This window comes from Chrysemys picta, chromosome 12 (assembly GCF_011386835.1).
Source record: "Chrysemys picta bellii isolate R12L10 chromosome 12, ASM1138683v2, whole genome shotgun sequence".
Taxonomy (NCBI): Eukaryota; Metazoa; Chordata; order Testudines; family Emydidae; genus Chrysemys; species Chrysemys picta.
In genome coordinates, this window is record NC_088802.1 from 9787528 (window position 1) to 9811948 (window position 24421).

The 24421-nt window shown below is 47.6% G+C and overlaps 1 protein-coding gene across 3 annotated transcripts; it reads left to right on the forward strand.

Moving 5' to 3' along the window:
* The first annotated feature begins 2475 nt into the window (after positions 1–2475).
* LOC122173355 (butyrophilin subfamily 1 member A1-like) lies at positions 2476–23770 on the forward strand. Of its 3 annotated transcripts, XM_065564617.1 has the most exons (8): positions 2477–2717; positions 5274–5384; positions 7821–8168; positions 10828–11109; positions 14538–14642; positions 15733–15753; positions 18367–18393; positions 21559–23770. In XM_065564617.1, the coding sequence occupies exons 2-8, from the start codon at positions 5285–5287 to the stop codon at positions 22077–22079; spliced, it is 1404 nt and encodes a 467-aa protein (XP_065420689.1). In that variant the 5' UTR covers positions 2477–2717; positions 5274–5284; the 3' UTR covers positions 22080–23770. The 3 variants fall into 3 exon arrangements, with proteins under 3 accessions (XP_065420690.1, XP_065420689.1, XP_065420691.1); XM_065564618.1 differs by lacking the exon at positions 14538–14642 and having other exon boundaries at positions 2476–2717; XM_065564619.1 differs by lacking the exon at positions 5274–5384.
* The last annotated feature ends 651 nt before the right edge of the window (positions 23771–24421 follow it).

The following is a 24421-nucleotide window of genomic DNA, read 5'->3' on the forward strand; positions in this document are numbered from 1 at the left end:
GGGAAATTGGATTCGCTTAACATCGTTTTGCTTAAAGTAGCATTTTTCAGGAACAGAACTACAACGTTAAGTGAGGAGTTACTGTATTTTTCAATGTGGGATCATCACTGAAAATGTAATGACCATAGATAACATGCTGGTGCAAATATAAAGATCAGTGTCTCCGTGAGAAGAACATTTGCAGATCCATGCAATAAAGTGCAAACCATGGCCCTAAAACTAGGAGAATTATTCATGGGGAATACTAGCCATTCCCAGTAGCCCACCGTGTTAAACTAACAGGTCAGTTGTGAATCAGTCCTGATTTTCTATCCAGGTTCTTACATAATTATCTGCTCAATAGTTTGGAACAATCATTTTCATACTCTGGGCAGGGGCGGCGAGTTACATGGGCCTGTGGTGCCCAGTGTCCAGCAATATTCAGGGCCTGGAGGCCTGGCTCTACCAATGTTTGGGGCCGGGTCTCTCCCCCGACCCTGCCTGCTGCCCTCATGCGCCTCCCCCAGTGTCCTCCGGCCCCCACTTGCTGCCCCCGTGCACCTCCCCCGGGCCCTGGAGCCTGCAGCTCCACACTGACTCTGCTCTGCCAGCTCCTGGCATCAACTGCTGCCGCAGGGTCCTAGTGCCCCGCATCCACGAGCGGCAGGGCAGGCTGCCCTTACCCTGCCCTTCCGCCTTGGACCCTCCCCTTTTCCGGCGGGTCCCTTCACCAGCACAGGGGGCCCCCCCGCCCGCAGTCACCACTCCTGCCCCACACTGGGCAAGGGGCAGTCCCATCCCTCAGCTACAGTGAGGGGCAGCAGCAGGGGAGGAGGCCACATGTGATGTCAGCCCCCCCACCCCCCAGCACCCACCACAGGGGAGGTGAGGGGGCTTCATGGACCTGAGAGGGGCCCTAGGAGCACATGCAGTGACAGTGGTGGGGGGTAAGTGTGCTACCGGGGGGGAGAGAGGGGCCCCTCCCCCAGAGCTCACTGCTGCCAGCGGGTAGAGGGCTGGGGGAGTCCTCCTCTCTGGCCCCAGCCCCAGCGCAGCCTGTGTGCACCCCAAACTCATCCCCAGCCCTGCCCCACCCCAGAGCCCACACCCCCAGTCAGAGCCCTTCACCCCGCACCCCAACCCCCTGCCCTAGCCCTGAGCCTTTCCACCACCCCAAACCCCTCATCCCCAGCCCCAGACAGAGCCCTCACCTCCCCCACACTCCTACTCTCGCCTTGAGCCCCTCCCACAGCCCAACCCCCTCATCTGCAGCCCCACCCCACAGCCCTCACCCCACACCCCAATCCTCTGCCCTAGCCCTGAGCACCCCCACATCCAAAACCTCTCATCCCCAGCCCCACCCCACAGCCCTCACTCATCTCCAAAACTCCCTCCCAGAGCCTGCACCCCTCACCCCCTCCTGCATCCCCACCCCCTGCCCCAGCCCAGCCCAGAGCCTGCACCCTGCACCAAAACTCCATCCCAAAGCCTGCACCCAGACCACCTTCCCCACCCAAACTCCCTCCCAGAGCCCAACCTCTCACCCCTTCTGCACCCAAACTCCCTCCCAGAGCCTGCACCCCTCCTGCACCCTAATCCCCAGCCCCAGCCCAGAGCCTGCACCCCAGACCTCCTCCCCCCACCCAAACTCCCTCCCAGAGCTTTAGGCAGGTGGGGGGTGGAGTTTACGGGGGGGCGGGTTCTGGGCACCACCAAAATTTCTACAAACCTGCCACCCCTGACTCTGGGCTGTTTGTGTTAACTTGTTGCAGTTCATGTCTTCTGTTGTTAACACAGTAACCAGCCTCTGGGCTTGTCTACCTGTAAATGCTACAGAGGTGCCCTGCTGTAGCACTTTGGTATAGACACTACCTACGCTGATGCGAGAATCCCTTCCATCAGAGTAGTTAATCCACCTCCACCGGACCGGGTAGCAGGGATGTGCACAGGAATAAAAATGTGGCTGCTTTAAGAGGGGCACTTTCTGTGCCCACCGCAGCTGAAGGAACTGGATCCCGCCCCGTGGACCCCGGGCCGGAGGAGCTGTCATCTCCCACCCGGGCCCCAGAGGAGTTCCGTGCCCCCACTGGGGAGGGGACGGAGAGGCGCACGCAAGCGATGAGTAGCCAACGGGTGGGCAGTGGGGGTCTCGGTTGAGCATGGGTGGGGCTTTGGAGGGAGGAGGCCAAGTCGGGGCTGGGCCCCAGTCCAGGCACACCCAGCTGCCCCAAAAATGTCACGTGCCGCCCATGACCTTAACTCCCTGTTAACAAAGGTTTGTTTTTGTTTTTTTTTTCTGCTAGTCAATTTTCTAAATCCACAAGGCAAGAAGAGTCTCTTCAAAATCATCACTGGATTCAGATCACCTGAATGCTTGAGTCTGCTGGTCCAGGCACTTCCAACTCCGCAGCAGGACTGTGGCTGTTTCTTTAAGAAAAGACTCTAACTTCTGCCAATGACTGGGGTTTGAAATGATTGCATCTCTCTAGATACAGTACTGCATTACTTTCACTTTCCAGCTTGGCAGATGCCGCAAGAGGGAGGGCACATTTATCAGTCTGGAACGCAACCATGGTTCTTTTAAAAAGTGCACGGAAAGCGATGAGAAAACTCTTTTATAGCCAGAATTAGCTGTTCAACTTGATATTTATTGAAAGAGTCACTTACAAGCTAGCACAACTGGAATGAGAGCTGGTCCCGCCCTGAAGACTGTGAAACTTCTTGGAAGGACGAATCAAGTAGGTTAACAACTTCGAAATGACTCTTTATAACAGTGGTTTTCTCTGGTTCATGGATCCCTGGCGGTCTGCAGACTGTATCTAAGGGGTTCACAAAAGATTGTCGTTACCATAGAACAGTGGTTTTCAAACTGTGGTCTGTGGACTGCTTGGGGGGGGGGTGTGGTGACTATATCTAAGATTGCCAAAGGGGTCCACAGTGAAAATGAAAAAAAGATTAGAAACCACTGTCTTATAACCCCTAAAATACACTGCTTATTGTGTGGACAGATTGTTAACATGAAGCTTAAATAATCATGGGTCATTGGTTTTACTCTTTTATGTAAACACTAACATTACACGTATCTTCAAAATGATTTACATTCAAAATACATTTCAGATTATTTTCCTAGCTCGAGATTTGAACAGCAGGTTGAACTAGTCATTTATTTCTTTTGTGATTGTGTTTATACAAAGCAACAAAGAGTCCTGTGGCACCTTATAGACTAACAAATGTGTTGGAGCATAAGCTTTCGTGGGTGAATACCCACTTCGTCAGACATGAAGTCGCTTTTTACAGATCCAGACTAATACGGCTACCCCTCTGATACTTGTTTTATACAAGAACACTAGGCCCGATCCTGTTCTCAGTCACATCAGAGGGAGATTTGTAACAAAATCTCTTCCTGTGTTTGTAGTACAGGAAGAAATTTACCGCACCAAAATCTAGCAGTCATCAGTCTAGTCTTCTGACTGTTGTCATTACAGTTTTCTCATCCGAAGAAGTGGGCTGTAGTCCACGAAAGTTTATGCTCTAATAAATTTGTTAGTCTCTAAGGTGCCACAAGTACTCCTGTTCTTTTTACAGTTTTCTTAATCTTTCTTTTCAATCTGATACTTCAAGGGGAAAAAAGTAGTTATTTCCATAATCAGTCAAAACAGAAAATTGCATCCTTTTCTCCTTCTGAAAACAGTGGGAATTAAGAATGTGCCTAAAGTCGATCATATGTTGTTTCTGAATAGGGATTTCATGATATAATTAAAAGAAGAGGCAAATTTATACATTGTGGGACAGAGGATCTCCTGTGTGAAAAGCCGTTGGAGGGGAGAGTTCATGAGCAAATCTATAGGAATAAAGCCAATTACAATTTCACAACTATCACTCAGGTTTTTTATTTTTAAATTACTTTCGTTTCGTTCGAAATATTTTATGGATTTTTCCATTTTTAATCAAATATGATTGAAACAGATCATTAATTTTGTTTTCAGTTTTTCTTTCCCTCCCTCCCCCAAATTTTCTTTTCCCTTTCCTTGCGGACCCTGGACCATCCAGTGGGGCCTATACAGGATATGGGGAGAAAGATGGTTGTGACAAGTGGAGAGGTTGCAATTCATCCACTGCAGATTTGTGGGGCAGCACTACAAAATTAAGTTGACCACAGGCACTGACTCCCTGGGTGCTCCGGGGCTGAAGCACCCATGGGAAAAAAATTAGTGGGTGCTTAACACCCACTGGCAGCCAATCTCCCCCCCCCCCCTCCATTCTCCTTCCCCCTCCCTCCCAGCGCCTCCTGCCTGCCATGGAACAGCTGTTCAGCGGCATGCAGGAGGCACTGGGAGGGAGGGGGAGGGTGCTTGCTCGGGGGAAGGGGTGGAAAGAGGAGGGGGAGAGGCAGGGTGAGGGAGGGAAGAGGTGGGGTGGGGGTGGGGCCTTGGGGAAAGGGATGAAGTGGGGGCAGGGCCTGGGGCTGAGTGATCTTTGAGCACCCCCAGGGAAAATTAGAAGCCAGCACCTGTGCTTTGGCTAGCTCGGAGGCATGGCAAAAAGAAAAGGAAAAAATCCTGTCATCGTCAAATACAAATACCTAAGGTGACCATACATCCTGGTTTGGCTGGGACAGTCCCTTTTTTAAACCCTGTTCCGGCCGTCCTGACTTTTTTTTTTTTTGCAAAAGTGGGGTGTGGTGCAGAGGAACGTGCAGGGGGGCAAGCAAAGATGCCAGCCCCAAACAGTGGGGGAGACAGGGTGGGGAGGGAGACAGCATTCCAGCATGTGTGGGGGCAGGCAAAGTTCCAGTGACCAGCAGCAGCAGCCTCACGTAGAGGGATGGGGTGGGCTCTGGCGAGCGGCTGGGGGTGTCCCATTTTCCCTTTGGGAAATATGGTCACCCTACAAATATAACAAATTTGGTGTTAAAACAGGGGGAATTCTTGGCCTAGATTTTCATTAACATTTGTCTCCAGATCTAGCCTACTTTTTTTTTTTTTTTTTAAGCTAATCTTTTTCTGAGCGTGGTGTGAGCATGCACTGATGGAAGTGTAGGCGACAGCAGTGGGTTCATAGCAGAAAGTCAGTTTCAACTTTAATATGGGTGTTGTCACTCCATAATATCAAAATGAATTTAATTAACTGTATAATCTTCTACCCCTCAGCCATGAGAATCTGGGTTGTTTTGATTGCTATGGCCTTTGGGCCTTGATCCAAAGACCACTGAAGTCAATTGGAGGCCACCACATTTGGATTGGGTCCTAGATGTTGTCTTTTTGTCCCGTCCCCCCCCCCTTGCACAACTCAAGCTACGGCAAAGATGAAAATTTCCTCATTCGGCTGCAGCTCCAGAACTAGCTCCGCTCAGATGAGTTTGATCATTTTCCCCATTATTTGTCATATCCGGAAGCTGGAATCAGGTAGGAATTCCATATGGCGTTTACTTAGTCACTTTGATTTGTAAAATGCTCCTGTTCCATTCTTTAGTTGCAGATACACAAATAAACACGAACTAAAGCAAATACCAAACTGGATCAATAAATAATAATAAATAATACTCTCCTGATTTGCTGTCAGGACTAAAAACTCCATCTTTCACACCATCTTTAACCCATTTATATCCTCTTCCATTTGCTCCCATCTCAAAATGCATGGAGATTAGACAGGCCTATCAACATGACCAGAGAGTTGTCCTTTTATTGGCCAAGGATGGCTGTGAGTGCTATAGTGCAGTGGCTCTCAACCTTTCCAGACGACTGTACCCCTCTCAGGAGTCTGCTTTGTCTTGAGTACCCCCAAGTTTAACCTCGCTTAAAAACTACTTGCTTACAAAATCAGACATAAAAATACAGAAGTGTCACGGCCACACTATTACTGAAAAATTGCTGACTTTCTCATTTGTTATCATATCATTATAAAATAAATCGTTTGGAATATAAATACTGTACTTCCATTTCAGAGTATAGTATATAGAGCAGTATAAACAAGTCATTGTCGGTATGAAATTTTAGTTTGTACTGACTTGGCGATTGGTTTTTGTGTACCCTTTTGTGAAACTCTGGCATCACCCGAGGATAGAGGCGGTCTGCAAGGGAGCATGGTCCCAAACATTCTCATTTAAAAAAAAAAAAAAAAAAAAAAAACCTCCTTGAATTACATTCACAAATATATTGGGTACTGGCGCAGAACACTCCAGTGTGAGGGGTTCCCTCTGAGGAGCACAGCGAAGCAAACGGGATGCCCCAGTCTGCCCGAGCTGGAGTTCCACGTTGTCTGCAGAGGTACCCCATGAATAGTGTAAGCTTGAGGAGGCAGATGTAACTGAGAGTCCAAAAACATCCAATGTGAGCACCTAAAGTATGAAGTCTGGAACCTGAGTCACAGTCTTAGGCCTTGTCTACACTACGGGCTTAAATCGACCTAAGTTGCGCAACTCCAGCGATGTGAATAACGTAGCTGGAGTCGACGTAGCTTAGGTCGACTTACTGCGGTGTCTACACCACACTGGGTTGACTTGAGACACTCTCCCGTCAACTTACCTTGTGCTTCTCATTCCGGTGAAGTACCAGAGTCGACGGAAGAGCGATCTGCGGTCGATTTAATGGGTCTTCACTAGACCCACTAAATTGACCCCCGATGCATCGATTGCCGCAGCGTCGATCCCCGATAAGTGTAGACATGCCCTTAGTGAAGTGAACTGATACAATCCCTGAAATTTCCTCCAGTCACTTTGCCCAATTTACCTGGCCTGGTCCTATCTGATGCAGAGATCATTCTGCACTTCGGGGTAGTCCAAATGAGAGGAAAGAGGACATATAAAAAGATCAGTAATAAAATAAAGAAGTAACATCCCGACCTTCTTTCTGTCTTCCCTGGGTCCTAAGATCTACCCATTATTTTGTCCTCCTCCTCTCTGCTGAAGCAGGCAAGGAATGAGGCAGCAGTCCTATGGATCAAGTAGTATGGGAAATCTCCAATTAAAAACTGCATCGACATTAGAGCTGGGTGATTTTTTTGGCAAAACCATTTTTTGCCAAAAATGCAGTTTCAGTTTGGCTGATTGCTTTTGATTGCTATACTTTGCAACCTTAATAAGAGAGAGAAAAGGTGGGCGAGGTCATAAGCGCCGACTCCGTGAGGGCTCCAGGGCTGGAGCACCCACAGGGAAAAATTGGTGGGTGCTCTGCACCCACCGTCAGCCAAGCTCCCTGCCCCGGCCCCCCTGCCTCACCTCACCTCCTCCCCTGAGCACGCCGCGTCCCCGCTTCTCCTCCCAGTGCTTGCCAATGCAAAATAGCTGTTTAGTGGCGTAACAAGCTCTGGGAGAGACGGGGGAGCAGCGGGAACGCGGTGCGCTCAGGGGAGGAGGCAGGGAAGAGGCAGTGCCGGGGCGGGAATTTGGGGAAGGAGTTGGAATGGGGGCGGGGCAGGGGTGGAGGTGGGGCGGGGCAGGGAGCAGAGGGGGGGTCGAGCACCCACCGACCCACCGGTGCCAGCAGAAGTCGACGCCTATGGGTGAGGTAATATTTTTTTATTGGACCAACTTAGTGAGAGCGACAAGGTTTTGAGCTACATAGAGCTCTTCTTCAAGTCTGTGTAGCTCGAAAGCTTGTCTCTCTCACCAATGGAATTTGGTCCAATAAATGCTATCACCTCCCCCGCCTTATTTGTCTAATATCCTGCGATCAGCACGGCTACAACAACACTGCAGACAACGTTAATTATGTTATTTTAATGTAGTTTCTGTGTGTGTGTAATATCAAATGTGTAATACAAACTACTGAATGTCTTATTTTAAAAATGATTGTTATATTCTTTCTGAGTTTATTTCCTTTGTGTTTTGATACATTTCACAGCCCAGTTCGCAGTGGTGGTCCCTGATCATTCGGTCACTGCTATCGTGGGTGAGGAATTTGTATTACCCTGTCACCTGTCCCCCAGGATGAACGCTCAAAACATGGAGGTGAAATGGTTACGACCTCATCTCTCGTCAGTTGTGCATCTGTACCGTGATGGCAAGGATCGGAATGAGTCTCAGACCCTAGAATATCAGGGAAGGACAGAGTTTTTGAAAGACGGCCTCTCCACTGGGAGTGTCGACTTGAAAATACACAATATCAGACCCTCTGATGAAGGATTGTATAGATGCTTCATTCGATCAAGTACATTTTATGGAGGAGCCCTGCTGGAACTGAAGGTAGCAGGTCAGTGGTTGTGTTGGTGGTGTCTTCCCAAACATTTCAGTAGCTTATTTGGTATTTCCTTCTGAGATGGCAGTTTGTTTTGGGTGTATTTGTTTCATTGTTATTTGTATATCAGTACTAAGGCTGGTCAAAATTTTTCCATGATTCTCCCCATCCACCCCAACCCAGGGAAAATGGCGATTTTTGTCACAATGGATATTTCTGTGGGGATTGCCAATTTACAAAGACATTTTTGAGAGATTTCACTGACAAACTGAACCCCCCCCCCCCCAAAAAAAGTGGCTGGCTGGGTAAAAAGTTCAGTAAAACTTTCAAAACACAAACAAAAAAATCCATTAAAAATGATCCATTTTGTCAAAATACGTTGTAGGGAGAAAAATCATTTTTCAAACGGCTCCAGTCAGTACCAAGAATTCCCCCTTACCTCCCAGACTGTTTTTTCCTAAGAGCAGCAGCCCTGGTGCTTTGAGCTGTGCTAACAGCTGGGAGTTTTCAGCCTCTGTCTACATGAGAGTAAAAGGGTTACAACCATGGGCAGCGTGTAATGGAAGCTGGGTGATGCTAAGACTTCCCAAACCTCGCGGCACGGGGCCAGGGAGGCAGTGGCAGATTACCGCACAGGTCCATGGGAGCTGTGCCCAGCAGCCCTGGCCAATTTGGGGCCCCCGGAAAAATCTCCCCCTGCCATGGCCCCAGGGCTGGCCACAGCGGTAATCTGCCATCGCCTCCCTGGCCCCATGCCTCGAGATTTGGGAAGGCTTAGCATCACCCAGCTTCCATTACGCGGGAAGCACAGAGCTTTTCCAGTCTTGGAGCTGCAGTGGAGTGGTGGGGGTGTGGAAAGGAGCAAGTGGGGGTAGAGGCTTGGGGGAAAGAGGCAGAGTGGGGGTGGAATGGGGGCGGGGCCATGGGCGGGGCAGCGGACCGAAGGGGCAGAATGATGGAAGGGCTCCGGGTTTGGAGCTCCGTCCGGCCAGGGCCGAGAGCTCTGCCGTAGTCCTGGTCGGGGCTGAGAGCTCGACCAAAAAAGAAACTACCAGGGACTGTGTGTCGTATTGGAAAGGCGGGACCCACATCTCTGACTGAAGGCACAGGCCCAACTCTTGCCTGGCACTTCTAATCTTTCTCCCGGATCCACCAGCCCCATTTCAGCCTTTCCTTCGCTCAGCCAGTCAGTCCACTGTTAAAGTTCCAACCACTATCAGAAAGCGAGAAAGAGAGACAGCCGTATCGTCATTCGGTGGCGGAAAAAAGGGTATACAGGTGAATGTCAACAGCAAGCCAGTGCCACAGGAATCAGTGATGTCTTGCAATCATCCTCAGTACCGGTACATGTACAGTAAAGCAGGAGGAGTGAATGCTACAGCTATTAGGACCTACAATTACATATAAAAATACAAGCTGAGCTAGCATCAGTATGACAATTACCATCTTGGCCAATGCCTGAAAGCTCTAGAGTTGAAAGCGCTCAGGGACCACCTTCTGTAGCTAGGAGTTGTAACCGACTTGCCTCTTCTCTGGATCACACACAGAGGGGGATGCATAACATACACTGACCACTGGGTGACACCAACATGAAGATCTTGCACAAGTGTACACCCCTCGCTGTACACACACCCACAAAACAACCTCTGAGAAGGAAACTATGCCTTGCACCATTCTCTGAATGCATGTTCTGGTCCAGTCAGGCATCTGGAAGAAAATTCCTGAACTGGGTTTTGCCCCTTAAAAACACTCTCCCTACAAAAAGACACATCTAAGGACCGAAAGGTCAAGAGCTCTCCGTTCTCAGCTGTAAGCCACAAAGAAAAGGATCGTCTTGAAAGCACACACAACTCAAGCATTACGGGATCAAGGATCAGCCCAGAGATCAGGCAACAAGTGGACATCTCACTGGAAGATGAATTGGGAAAAACAAAATAAAACATTTTTTTCTCTTACTCTTTTCCAAAACTCCCTGTTCAAGAACCTCCTTGTTTCACTCACATAATAATGAAACATATAATTTTGTGGGTAGAACTGAGTCGAGGTTATTGTTGCCTTTTGCCAAGTGAGATCAGATTTTCAGGCTGGTTGCCGGGATGGAGCAGAAATCGGTGACACCAAGTTGAATATGTTCTCAGTGTAACTCATCTATTTGCAAAAAAAAACCTCATGGCCTGTAATCAGAAGCAGGAGTGGTCAGAGATCAGGCAGGCAATTCACTGCCACAGGTGCCCCTGCCAGGTATCTTTGCCTTGTATCAGCCCCTCTTACCGCTGCCTCTCCCCAGAAAGACACACAAGCGACAGAGCTAGCAATGACTGCTTAACTCCCAGAAGACCTCAGTCTCTGCAGCTTTAGCTGTACTCCGATGACAGGAGAAAGGGGGCTGAGTTTACTCACTCCGTATCTTTTAGGAGCATCGGGGTGCAGTGATCTGACCTCCTAGACAACCTTCTAGGAGCAGTCACTATATAAATGGACCCTAATGGGGTAACCCATTACACTATAATGAAGGTAGTAAGTCCCAATCAGTTTTTCTTTTTCATATGTTCACATGATTTACTGTGACTGTGATCACTGGGAATCCACTGATGGCTTAAAATTGTATCTTTTAGGTGGAATATGTATCTAAATTAGCATGCTGAAATAAGAGATGTACCCCATTCTCCTCCAGGTTTGGGCTCTGATCCCCACCTCTCTGTTGAGGGTTACCAGGATGGAGGGATCCAAGTGGTGTGCCGATCGGCTGGGTGGTACCCAGAGCCCGAAGTGCTGTGGCGAGATCTGGGCGGGCGACGTTTGCCTTCAGTCTCTGAAACAACATCCCGAAGGGATAACGGCCTGTTTGAAACGCAAACTGCTTTCCTTATCACAGAACGTTCAAACCAGAACGTGTCGTGTTGTATCCGGAACACCTTCCTCAACCAAGAGAAAGAATCGACAATTTACGTAGCAGGTCAGTTGCAATCAAAGCCACATGCTAACCATCAACGTACATACACAACCGGTTAACTAAAAGGGATAGGTTAGATAAGTGGCTAAAAAACTAGCCTAAGACTTAAACCAGTGGCTCTCAGCCTTTCCAAGCTATTGCACCCCTTTCAGGATGCTGATTTGTCCTGTGTACCCCCAAGTTTCACCTCACTTAAAAACAACTTGCTTACAAAATTAGACATAAAAATACGAAACTGTCACAGCCACTAATACTGAAAAATCGCTTCCTTTCTCATTTTTACCATATAATTATGAAATAAATTGATTGGAATACAAATATTGTACTTACATTTCAGTGTGTAGTACATAGAGCAGTATAAACAAGTCATTGTCTGTCTGAAATTTTAGTTTGTCCTGACTTCCCTAGTGGTTTTTATGTGGCCTTTTGTAAAACTAGGCAACTCTCTAGATGAGTTGATGTACGTCATGGAAAACCTCTGCGTACTCCCAGGGGTACACATACCCCTGGTTGAGAACCACTGATTTAAACAATCTGGGTTCAAATCCAATTTCTGTTAGCAAAGTCTTGGTTAAATCCCATAATTCTTCTGTACTTTAATCCCCATCTGTAAATTAGGGATAATCAGCCTTCCTTTCTCCCACCCTGTCTGTTTTGCTCATTTGGACTGTGAACTTTTTGTGACAGGGGCTGTCTCTTACTGTGTGTACAGTGACTAGCACAATGGAGTCTCTAGGCACCTATGTAATATAAACCCAAAGTGAATATTGAGTCTCTATACCAAATAAAACTACATTAATAAACAAAACAAACAGCAACACTGAACACTTAAATGTTCCCTAATATGTATCCTAATAGTATGTAACTGGAAGGGAAGGGATGGAAGTTACAGATTGGCACAAGGGAAAACTGTCCTATATATTTGCTACTCTGTAACTTTTCCAAAGGTTGAGAAGTTTTGAAAAGCTAGCATGGAAAAAAGAAAACAGGGGGGGAGGGGGGAATCCTTGGACATTTTATCGTACTCAGTGGCAAAACGTTGGGGCAAAAGAGGTGAAGAAAGAAAACTGGAATTTTCAGAAAAAAGATTTTGTGAAAAATTTGGGAGCTATGACAGAAAAAGTTGCATTTTCAACCCTGGGAAATGGAAATAACTTTGACATTTTGAAAATGTCACTTGCTATTTTTCAGCAGTACTGTCATTAGCTCGCTCTGTTACAGACCTCACCGGGGCAGAGTCACCAGTCTGTTATAAATGGACCCCACCTTTGGATCCCACGTGCTTCCAAGCCAGCTGGGTCTGTGTAGAGTCCAGATACCGGTTCTAGCTCTGGGATTCAAGTCACATCCCTAGATGTAGCGACTTTGCCTTGGACGCCCTTCCTTGGGACTAAACAATCCAAGAACCCGAGGCCCCCAAACCAACCAAGGCCTCTGCAGTCACTTTTACACTTCCCCTAGAGTTCCACCTAGCTGCGGGCATTCTGGTTTATAGCCTAACCACCCATAAGGAACCATGTGGCAAGGAAAACAGGTTTTGCACAGAAGTTTATTAACCACAGTGACTTTTACTCTCAAAGAATAAAAGAGTTACAGAGCTTTAGGAAAAACAACAAAAGGCCTATATTCTGTTGCTGAAGTCTATGCTCACCCCTACCTGTGAGTTCTAGGCCAGTCAGTGTGTGAGGTAGATAGGTCCCATCTGCCCACTGCTTCCGGCAGCCTTGCTGCTGTTTGGCAATATTCAGCTGTTGCAAGAGTGAAAGAGAGAGGCGGTGGTTAGAGCAGATCCTGTTCTGAAATAATGTTTCCCCCCACCCCCCATCATGTGAGCAGCTGCAGAACTTCAGATCTAGCCCCTGGAAAACCACTTTCCCTTCGGCCAGGTTCTTCTTTACAGCCGATCCGTTGTTCAAGGGATAAGCCCCCTTGATTGAAAGGCAATCAGAGTTCATGACGCTTGAGGGCTATCTAGCTAGTGTCCAGAACAGGAGGTTTCAAACTTTTCTTATTTGCGGACCCCTAAAAAATTTCTAATGGCGGTGCGGACCCCTTTGGATATCTTAGACTTAGTCTGCAGACCCCCAGGGGTCTGGGGACCACAGGTTGAAAACCACCTGGGGTATCTCAACCCATATGGAGGTTACAGTACAAAAAGTAAAGGTTATGTGAAAGTTGCAAAGTGTGATTCACCAAACAAAAAAGAGTTTTTTGGCAGATCCCCAGTCTGTCTCACGCGCCACTGTCCAAACATTGTCAAGGTTTTTGTAGGCATCATGCTAGAATGCTACCTCTAAACACCAAGGTGTTAATGTTAAATCCTAACGAGGATATTTTAAGGGGCAGATTCACTGGAACAGAGATCCTCTTTAGCAGCATTAAGGAAGGGAAAAAAACACGAAGGAAACCTCTTCAGAAAAATCAGTTCCTGTTTAAAGGCTGGGATACTCAAGAGTCTGTCGAAGTTGTTAAAAAGTCATTTATTGTTGCTTTTCAATGGGAGCTAAATCATTTAGGCCCCTTTGAAAATCCCATCATACGAACACAAACTTTTTTTTTTTTAAGTTAGAAACTCAGGAAATTCGCCTTGTTTAAATCATTAATAAAGGGAATGTTTATATACTGTGTGACCAAGATTTCTGGGCGGGAATTAATTTGGCTATGGGGTGATTTGAAAAGTTAAATAAACCTCTTCACTTCAGCTATTCATTATTCACCCCCACGTTGGCCGCATGACAACTAAAATGATTAAACAGCATAACAGCAATTAATGAATAACATACTTCATCTCCAAATGTGCAGGCGACTGGTGATTCAGTCAAGCCATGGCAGTAATACTGGCCTTGCAAATGTGTTTTCTTAATGACTGGTCAATATTTTTTTTTAATGCTCCTGAACATTGAATAATATCACTCTATAAACAGCAGTGGATCAAGGCAGGACCGTTTACTCAGACATTTACCTCTCTTAGGGTACGTCTATACCCAGCCGCTAGTTCGGCGGCTGGCAATCGAACTTCTGGGTTCGACTTATCGCGTCTTGTCTGGACGCGATAAGTCGAACCCGGAAGTGCTCGCCGTCGACTGCGGTACTCCAGCTCGGTGAGAGGAGTACCGCGGAGTCGACGGGGGAGCCTGCCTGCCGCGTGTGGACCGAGGTAAGTTCGAACTAAGGTACTTCGAACTTCAGCTACGTTATTCACGTAGCTGAAGTTGCGTACCTTAGTTCGATTTGGGGGTTTAGTGTAGACCAAGTCTTAGATCTCTGTTGACTGGAACCATTTTGAAAACCAGTTTCTGATTTTCTGTGCAATCGGCCAGGGACATATATGCAAGCTCCTCTCACACAGACCCTGCTGTGGATGTAATTAAATCAGGAGACTTTTTTCTTGGCTTCCCAAGTAAGGAAATTCCCGGCTTTCTATTTTTCAGATTCTTTTTTCCCCAAAGTCTCCCTGTGGATGGTGTTTCTGTGCGTGAGCCTGGTGGTTTTGTTTGTTTCCATTGGCCTGAGCCTCTATCTCTGTAAAGTAAAAGGTAAAGCGTTACCCAATGAAATACAGGGTAATGGGAAAGAAGACAACAGAATACCATTGAGTGATCTCAGAGGGCTTGGATTCAATTCTCTGTTCCACCACAGCCTCCTTGTGTGACCTTGGGGCAGTAATTCAGGCACCACGCTTCATATTATATGAAGCACAGCTCCCCCGTCTGTAAAATGGACATATTTGTACCTCACATTGGGGTGTGGTCAGATCCTGGGGAAACGGGGAGGGGCCTGTGAGTACCACAGATAGCATTCACTCCATAGTTAAGATGCAGCTCAGTTTCCATTTTAAATCCCTGAAGCCCCAGGACACTCATTAGGGTCTTTTCATCCCTGATGAGACTGTTTTGGTTGTCGGGAGGCTGAGGAACCTCTACTGTTTCATCTGGGGTTCAAGAGCTGGTTTAGGCTGGGGGAGAGGTCCCTGAGAAGCCTATTCAATCCAGTGGGGAAGCATTCAAAGACGCATGAGGTAAGTGGGCTTTTCTCCCTGGGATCCCCTACATGGGGCTCAAGCAAGGGGCTAAGAGGAGAAGGAAGGTCCAGGGGATGATTAGGTTGCAGAGGGAGAAGTCAGGAGAAGTACGAACATTCCTTCCTTCTCCACTGACCTACTGCCTGCGGGCTCATCAGAGAGGAGGTTTCCTGCCGGAAACCGGAGGAGGCTCATTGGATGGAGAAAGCAGAGACGTGCTAATGCTTCTTCTCTGCCTTCTCCTCCCCTGCCCTTGAGCTGCTCCTGTGTGCATCCCTCCCAAAGCAAGACCTCGTTTCCCACCTGCTGCTGGCAGCCCAGGCTGAGCCATTGGTCTCTGGAGAGGGGGCATATGAAAGTGTGTTTCTTCTTGGTGGAGATATGTGATGGTGTTAGGGGCCAAGGAGGAACGTGGAATTCCCTTACAATCCCAAACTGTGTTCACACAGTGTTTTAAGGAAATTCCTCATTCCTGTGCGTGGCTTTAACAGTGTGGAGAGGCATGGATACATTTTGCCAATGAAAAACACACTCCTTTAACTGTGGAGAAGGAAAAGTAATACACAAGGATCAATAATGCATATCTCTTTTGGTTTCCTTTTCAGAGAAACTTGTAGCAGAACTTAGTAAGTCACATTCTCCCTCTCCACCAATTAATATCTTTTGTGCAAATGTGGATCCTTGTAATGGTCTTTGTTTGTTGGCTTTGTGTGTGTGTGTGTGTGGGGGGGAGTTATTTAGGATTTTTGCTGCTGTTGTTTTGTTTAATGTGGGATAATATGAAGCATGAAAAAATTCACACCAAAAGTCATTTTAAAAAGTCTTGTCTTCTTTGGATAGAAGTGACCCGTTAGCCTCAACATGAGTACTGACAATGCCACGTAATAAAGGCATCAGGTAAAACATGTAAGAGAAAAGGAACAGCTGAACCTCTTCAATTTTGTAGTAAGGACATGAAGACACATGGTTGTTTCTGTGGCTCAAGGGTGGGATTTTCACATGTGCTTAACTATTTAAATCCAGACTGGGTATCTCTCTAAAGATGTGTTCTAGCTCATACGGGTGTTATGGGCTTGACACAGGAATAACTGGGGGAAAATATCTGGGCTGTGTAATGCAGGTCAGACTAACTGATCATGTTGGTTTCTTCTGGCCCTAAAATCTATGAATGAGGAATACAAGTTCCCATGATTTTCAATGGGGTTTCTGCTCCTAATTCGCTTAGGTCAGAGGTGGGCAAACTACGGCCCGTGGGCCACATCTGGCCCGTGGGACCCTCCTGCCCGGCCCCTGAGCTCCTGGCCCAGGAGACTAGACCCCAGCCCCTCCCCCGCTGTCTCCCCTCCCCTGCAGCCTCAGTTCGCCCCGCTGCCGGTGCAATGCTCCGGGCTGTGGGACTGCGAACTCCTGGGGCAGCACAGCTGCAGAGCCCAGCCTGACCTGGTCTCTGTGCTGCGCTGTGCATGGCTGGCTCCAGCCAGGCGGCGCGGCTGTAGCGCCGCCAGCCACCGGCGCTCCAGGCAGCGCAGTAAGGGGGCAGGGAGCAGGGAAGTTGGATAGAGGGCAGGGGAGTTCGGGGTGGTGGTCAGGGGGCGGGGGTGTGGATAGGGGTTGGGGCGGTCAGAGGGCGGGGAACAGGGGGTTTGAATGGGGGCAGGGATCCCAGGGGGGCAGTCAGGAAGGAGAGAGGGGGTTGGATGGGGTGACGGGGGCAGTCAAGGGCAGGGGTTCTGGGGGCGGTCAGGGGACAGGGAGAAGGGGTGGTTGGATGGGGCAGGGGTCCCGGGGGGGCAGTCAGGAAAGAGGGGGGGTTGGATGGGGCGGTGGGGGGGGGTCTGGGAGCTGTCAGGGGACAGGGAACGGGGGGGTTGGATGAGGCAGGAGTCCCGGGGGGGCTGTCGAGGGGGGGGGGGTTGGATGGGGGTGGGGGCAAGGCCACGCCTGGCTTTTTGGGGAGGCACAGCCTCCCCTAACCGGCCCTCCATACAATTTTGGAAACCGGATGCGACCCTCAGGCCAAAAAGTTTGTCCGCCCCTGGCTTAGATGCATTTGAAAATCCCAACCCCAAAGAAATAATGCATGAGAAATGTATTCAAATAGGAACATTAGTAATTTTATTTTCCAGTACTGCTATAAATCTTTTAAAACAATGATTAAGGATCTAATGCTACTTCCTCTGACTTTAACTAGACCAGGGGTCGGCAACCTTTCAGAAGTGGTGTGCCGAGCCTTCATTTATTCACTCTTATTTAAGGTTTCGCGTGCCAGTAATATATTTTAAAGTTTTTAGAAGGTCTCTTTCTATAAGTCTGTAATATATAACTAAACTATTGTTGTTTGTAAAGTAAATAAGGTTTTTAAAATGTTTAAGAAGCTTCATTTAAAATTAAATTAAAATGCAGAGCCCCCCGGACCGGTGGCCAGGACCCGGGCAGTGTGAGTGCCACGCATGCCATAGGTTGCCTACCCCTGAACTAGACTGTCATCAAGCTATTTCCAATGCGATTTTAGTGCATCAGTCAGCAAATTGTGATAATAATTTATCATATTTATTTATATAGTTAATGGGAATTCCGATAATGAAACAAGTCTGCTTAAATGTGGAAAATTATGGGTTCAAGAAAATTGACATTTCCTATAGGATGGTGTTGATCCTGCCAAAACATTTAGATTTCCCCACTGGAAAATCAAAATGAACCATTTTGTTTTGGGTTGGAGCTGGGTCTAGATTAACCTGTGCCGCTGCGGTGCTCTGTGAGATTTTTAGTTCAGGAGCCTAATTTCCACATTCTCCTCCATGCGCTACATCTTCCATGATGCACTGTGGTCTTTCCTCTAACTGATCCTTGGGACATGAAGCACCTGAACTACAACTCCCATGAGCCATTGCAGCAGTCCAAGCAGCCATAGATCAATATCAAACCCACCTGAAACAAAATGTTTTGTCTCAGGTGAAAATCCTTTGTTTTGGTTCAGGAATGTCAGGATGGGCTGTTCTGCAAAAAGTTCTGATATTCCAACGTATTGGCCCCAACTCAGGACAAAAACAAAGTCGAAATATTGGAACTTCCCGTAGGATGGAAATTCCATTTTAAAACCAGCTCTACTATTCATATTATGGTAAATGTTCAGGACCACTCATTTTCCTTCCAATGTATAATTGTCTGCAGTATTTAATCCTATTGGTATAGTATCTGTTCAGTCAGTTTCTCATCTCTGATTATGTGGTTGGTTTCAGGATGGAGACGAGTCCTCACACACCCAGGTAAGTAGAGTGAATATATTACCATCGTTCAAATCCCACCATTCAGGAGAAAATGTTGCCCCTTTTCCTTGTATGTGTGACTGGAGCAGGGCAGGACACGCTGTATTTCACAGGGCCCCGTGAGGACCGATAGGTTTTGTAGCTGAGTCCAATCAGAACATAGTATTGCCCTCAGGTGGAGGGATAGCTCAGTGGTTTGAGCATTGGCCTACTAAACCCAGGGTTGTGAGTTCAATCCTTGAGGGGGCCACTTGGGGATCTGGGGTAAAATCAGTACTTGGTCCTGCTAGTGAAGGCAGGGGGCTGGACTCAATGACCTTTCAAGGTCCCTTCCAGTTCTAGGAGATGGGATATCTCCATTTATTTCTAATATGTCACAGCAGCTCTTCTTTCTGCCTTCTTCTTGCATGCACACTACCAGTTAGAACCCCGCAGCAGGACTGGGATCCCGCCGGACCCACTGCCATAATTACAGGAGCGGGTAAAATGGTCTTTGTTGCGGGCAGGGTTGGATGGGCAAGAAAACTCAGCCTGCGATAATGTGCGGGAAAACGCTAAATCTCTCACCAGTTTCTCATCAACAGAATTTCAGCAATGGAAAGCAAGTTTTTCTCTCCTTTTTTTTTTTCTTTTCAGATAAAGATTTTAATACTTAAATTTAAACAAGGCATAGAAAGAGATTGATGTCTATTATAACCAGAGTGCAAGTGTTTTTTACATGGTTTGAACAAGATTTATTTGATTCTTTTAGTGGTAAAAATGGTGTCTGAATTCCATTTATGTATAGACACCGGACCCTCGCTAGAACGCCCGTCTATATAGCGCGAATTTGCATATAACGCGGTCGCGGCCATGGATCCCAAATTTAATTACTTTAGTTGCAATTCATTTTAACGCGGTCCCCGCGCATGGATCCCAAATCCCGCGTTCTAGCGAGGGTCCGGTGTATATTATATACTAACTGGCTGGTGTTTGGGGTTTTTTTTAGTAGCACAGGGGAATCTGTTTCTCTTGAGGGACTTGCAGGATCTAAGGTTTTTGGGGGTGGGAGGGGGATAAAAATGCAAAAAACAACGCAGGAGCAAGTGGGAGTGGGTATTGCAGGGAGGGACGGGATTAAAAAAATAGTCCCGCGCAGGGCTGTACTACCAGCCTCAGTGCTATCTCTGAGTCCTCTCAAATCTATCTGTTGTTTGTCTGTTTTGTTTTTTGAACCTTCCTCACATCCTCCCTACCGAAGGGCTAAGTTCTGAGCCATCGTATCTTTGTGATGATCCTTAACTACTATGGAATTTATGCCTGTTCCTGAGCAGTGAAATCTGGGACATCGCAAATCCTGGTCCCAGGAGTTCTGTTGCTGTCTAAGACTGAAGCACTTGAGATATGTGGCGTTTTTCAAGCAAGCAAGTTTGGGTGGAGCCACGCGGTAATACAGGCCAACAAAGGGGTGACTGGGAGAGTGAAGATAGACAGGGGTTACTGCAGAGTCATTCACGTCAGTGAGCACTGGGAAGAAGTGGACACAGATTCCCTACATAACAGGGTCCTCCGGACCTCCGTGGGGAGAAAAGATCTGAAAGTTTCTGAGCCTCAGGTCTGGCTCCATTGATCCTTTCACTCTGCCACTCACCTATCTCTCTCAGGGAAATGAATGTCCTCTGCACTTTGCTAAGATCTCAGAGCTGATGGGTAAATCCTGGACAGGGGTGTGTGACAATGCGGTTCTGGCGGAACCCAACTGAGAGTGCCAACTCAGGACAAATTGCTAAAATAGGGCAGTCACAGCCCAAGGCCGGGGTTTTTCCACCTCTAAGGCAAACCAAACCAGCCAGACTAAGACTTCGGTCTCACCCCACTGGCTAACCGCAAGTCTCACAAGCAATCTCCTTATACACTCCAGTTTCCCAGTATTACCACCAGTGCCACACGTTATGGGGACAAATGGTTATAAAAACCAATACCCCAGTAAAAGAAAAAGGTTCTCCTGATCCCAAAGGACCAAGCCCCAGACCCAGGTCAATATACAAGTCAGACCTTACCCACAAATCACGCTACTGCCAATCCTTTAGAATCTAAAATCTAAAGGTTTATTCATAAAAGGAAAAAGATAGAGATGAGAGTTAGAATTGGTTAAATGGAATCAATTACATACAGTAATGGCAAAGTTCTTGGTTCAGGCTTGCAGCAGCGATGGAATAAACTGCAGGTTCAAATCAAGTCTCTGGAATACATCCCCAGCTGGGATGGGTCATTCAGTCCTTTGTTCAGAGCTTCAGTTTGTAGCAAAGTCCCTCCAGAGGTAAGAAGCAGGATTGAAGACCAGATGGAGATGAGGCATCAGCCTTATATAGTCTTTTCCAGGTGTAAGAACACCTCTTTGTTCTTACTGTGGAAAATTACCGCAAAAATGGAGTCTGGAGTCACATGGGCCAGTCCCTGCATACTTTGCTGAGGTACAAGGCGTATCTGCCTTCTCTCAATGGGTCCATGGTATAGCTGATGGTCCTTAATGGGCCATCAAGCAGGCTAGGCAGAGCTAATCTCAGCTTGTCTGGGATGTCACCCAGAAGCATAGCATAAGTTTGCCATACAGACAGTATAGAGCCAATATTCATAACTTCGACTACAAAACTGATACACACATATAGACAGCATAATCATAACCAGTAAACCATAACCTTGTCCTAGACACCCCATTTGACCCCCTATATACAAGATTTGGGTGCCACTACAGGACCTTGGTTGCAACAATGATCTATATGGTCCCAGTTTATGTCAATAACGTCACAGGGTGATAGTAACTTAAAGGACTTACCGGTAGGCTGGAGTCCTGAGCGGGGGCGTGACCTCAACCGGAAGAGGCGTGGCCTCAATTGGAAGAGGTGGGGCCTTTCAAGATTTAAAGGGCCCGGGGCTCCCTGCAGCGGCTGGAGCCCTGGGCCCTTTAAATCACCGCTGCGGAAGCCGGTCCAGTCCAGCATGGCGTACTGGCTCTTGCCGGTATGCCGTACCGGACCGTACCAGCTTACTTTCACCTCTGATCCTGGAGGAAGGAGATTCTCTGATTCACTCCCCAGCTGGGGAAGATTCTGTCACCCACACGATCAAACCTGACACCGGGGCTGAGCTCTGCCCCTAACGCTCTGAATGTGTCTCTTCCCTCAGTGAATGTGACTCTGGATCCGGACACGGCTCATCCCCGACTCATCGTTTCTGAGGATCGGAAAAGTGTGAGGCAGGGAGACATCCAGCAGGATCTGCCCGACAACCCTGAGAGATTTGATTATGAGTGCTGTGTGCTGGGCTGTGAAGGATTCACCTCGGGTAGCCATTACTGGGAGGTGGAGGCGGGGGATGGGAAGTACTGGGCTGTGGGGGTGGCCAGAGCGTCTGTGAGCAGGAAGGGAGAATTCATGTCTAACCTAAACCCTGAGGTGGGGATCTGGGCTGTGAGGCTGTACGGGGGTCAGTACCAGGTTCTCACCTCCCCAAAGATTCCCCTGACCCTGAGGCGCGGCCCCAGCAGGATCCGGGTTTGTCTGGACTATGAACGGGGGCAGCTGGCATTTTTTGATGCTGAGAACCAGGCCCCAATCTTCACTTTCCCACCAGCCTCTTTCACTGGAGAGAGAATCCACCCCTGGCTCTGGGTCAGAGGCGGGTCCCAGCTCAGACTGTGTCACTGAGGCACGGGGGGAAATATCCCACTGAAATCAGAATCTCTAGTGTCTATGGGCTGGGAGGCTCCGTGGGGTCTCTGGACTGTAAACACCATAGAGAGCAGGATGTCATCAAGAAGAAGACGCCAAGCTCATTGCCCCAGTGATTGTTCAGTGTGTTTGACTCTGTTCTGTATGATCCAGGAGGACTGTAGCCCAGAGACTGACAGCTGGGAACCCAGGGAAGGGGGAAATGGAAGTGAAAAGGAAAGAGGAAAAAGAGGGTGACAGTGAAACTGGTAAATCCTATTGAAAGTGATTGTGTCATTCATCTCACAGTTCATCCGCTTGCTGCTTTAGTTCATGAAAAGGGGGGCCTTAAAAATGCTTTGCACAAATTTTGGCCACTTTTTCTTTTCTCGTTATTAAATAATCCCTTCCGTGTTACATGACGGCCTCATATTTACGGTAAACAATTTTCGATAAATAGAGCGTCCCTGTCTGCTGGGTGTTTCTCTCATTTTCATGAGTGGTTTTTTTTCTTCTTGTGAATTTTATTTTGGCGGGAACAGGTAGCATCAGGGGATTTGAGCCCTCACTGATCAAAATGCCTCTAGGAGAAGCCTGCATGTGAATCGGATGGGTCTCCCGGCATTACAAAGTGATGCGTTGCTTCTGCACTCTGGGACTTAGGATTTCTCCGGAAAAAAAGATTTGCTCAGGTTGTGGTCACGTCAGTGTGCGCTTGTGACCCTAAAGCACCCCTGTATTCACACCCTGTTGTAATGATGTTTGTCCAAAAGTTCCTTGTAAGATAGCATTTGAAAACTGATAGCACACTGGTCATCAATATCATTGTAAAATGCCTGTGTTAACCTTATATATGAAGTTATGAATTCCATCTGTATCATGTTACGGTTAAGACCGATGTTTAAGACCAGACAGCCTAACCTAGGTAAGAGTGACAAACAGGTCTGTCCTATACAAAAGAATGTGGGTTTACCTACATTTACATATTAGCCGTAAACAAAGCTACCACACGAAGGGCTTGTCTACCCTACAGGGTATGGCGGTATAAGGTGTGGCACTCTGGGGTGTGAATAAGCCACCGCCTTGAGTGACATATGTTACACCAACTTAAGCGCCAGTGTGGACAGTGCTAGGTCGGCAGGAGCGCTTCTTCCACTGACATAGTTACCACCTCTCTCGGAAGTGGTTTTATTATGCTGATGGGAGAGCTCTCTCCTGTTGGCATAGTGTGTGTCCACCAGATACGCTACAGCTGTAGCGCTTCTCGGGTAGACAAGCCCTAAAACAACAGCCCAAACTTGAGAGACTCAGAATTAATGTGGCTCCTGCACCCCAGAGAGACACACATGAGACTGAATCCCCAGAAGGCCTTCCTGACTGGGAACATAGCCAGTTCCTTGGGAATAAAAGGGCCATCTTGATCTTTCACCTAAGAAGACAAAGGAAACCAGCACCTCATACTTCTGTGAAAGGTCCTGACTGAGAGACACTCAGCCATCATGGACAAGGAATAATTGGAGGGAGAAACCATCTTAAACAAAAAGTGTAACTTGTGTGATTAAGTTTTAGCCTTTTAGATGCGTGTTTTCACTTTTATTTGCTAGGAGCCATCTCTACCTCTGTTCTTTTATTTAGCATCACTTAACCTATGTCCTGTTGTTAATAAATTTGTTCTAATTTAATCTAAACCACCCCAGTGCAATGTTGGGAAAGGACAGGAGGGGAAGATAACACGTCTTTACACAAAGAGTATCCCTTGGATCCCCACATTCCTTATGCAGCTGCAACGCTTATCAATCCTTAACAAGCAGAAGGGAACTTTATGGCAGGATGACACTTTATCAAGTGAAGGAACAGTGCATGCCTGTGCCTACTCCCTAATACTATGCCAGCACACCAGTGGTTTCCCAGGTCTCTACTTAACCCTTACATACCCCAACAGGTTGAAGTGACTATTATCACAAAGTCCAGTTTGTCTGGGAGGCAAGATACATTGGAGTCTCTAAGGGGACTGGCTGTGACTCCATGGTAAGACTGGGATAGCGATCCAGGAATTCACATTTGTCACTGGCTTGGTGAAATCTAATTATAGAACCCACCGCCAGCGTGGGGTATGTCTGCCCTGTTTTCTGACAGTCTGACTCACCTTTGAGTTCGGTGTGTGTTGTGCATTATTGATACTGAAGTGTGTCTTTGGCCTCGAGCCACAGTGGCATTTAGGTATTATGACTCGGGCCCAACCAGATTCATGGCCATGAAAAATGTGTCACGGACTGTGAAATCAGACCCACCCGGTGAAATCTAGCTATTGGAGGGGAGGGGAAGGGAATGGCAGGCTG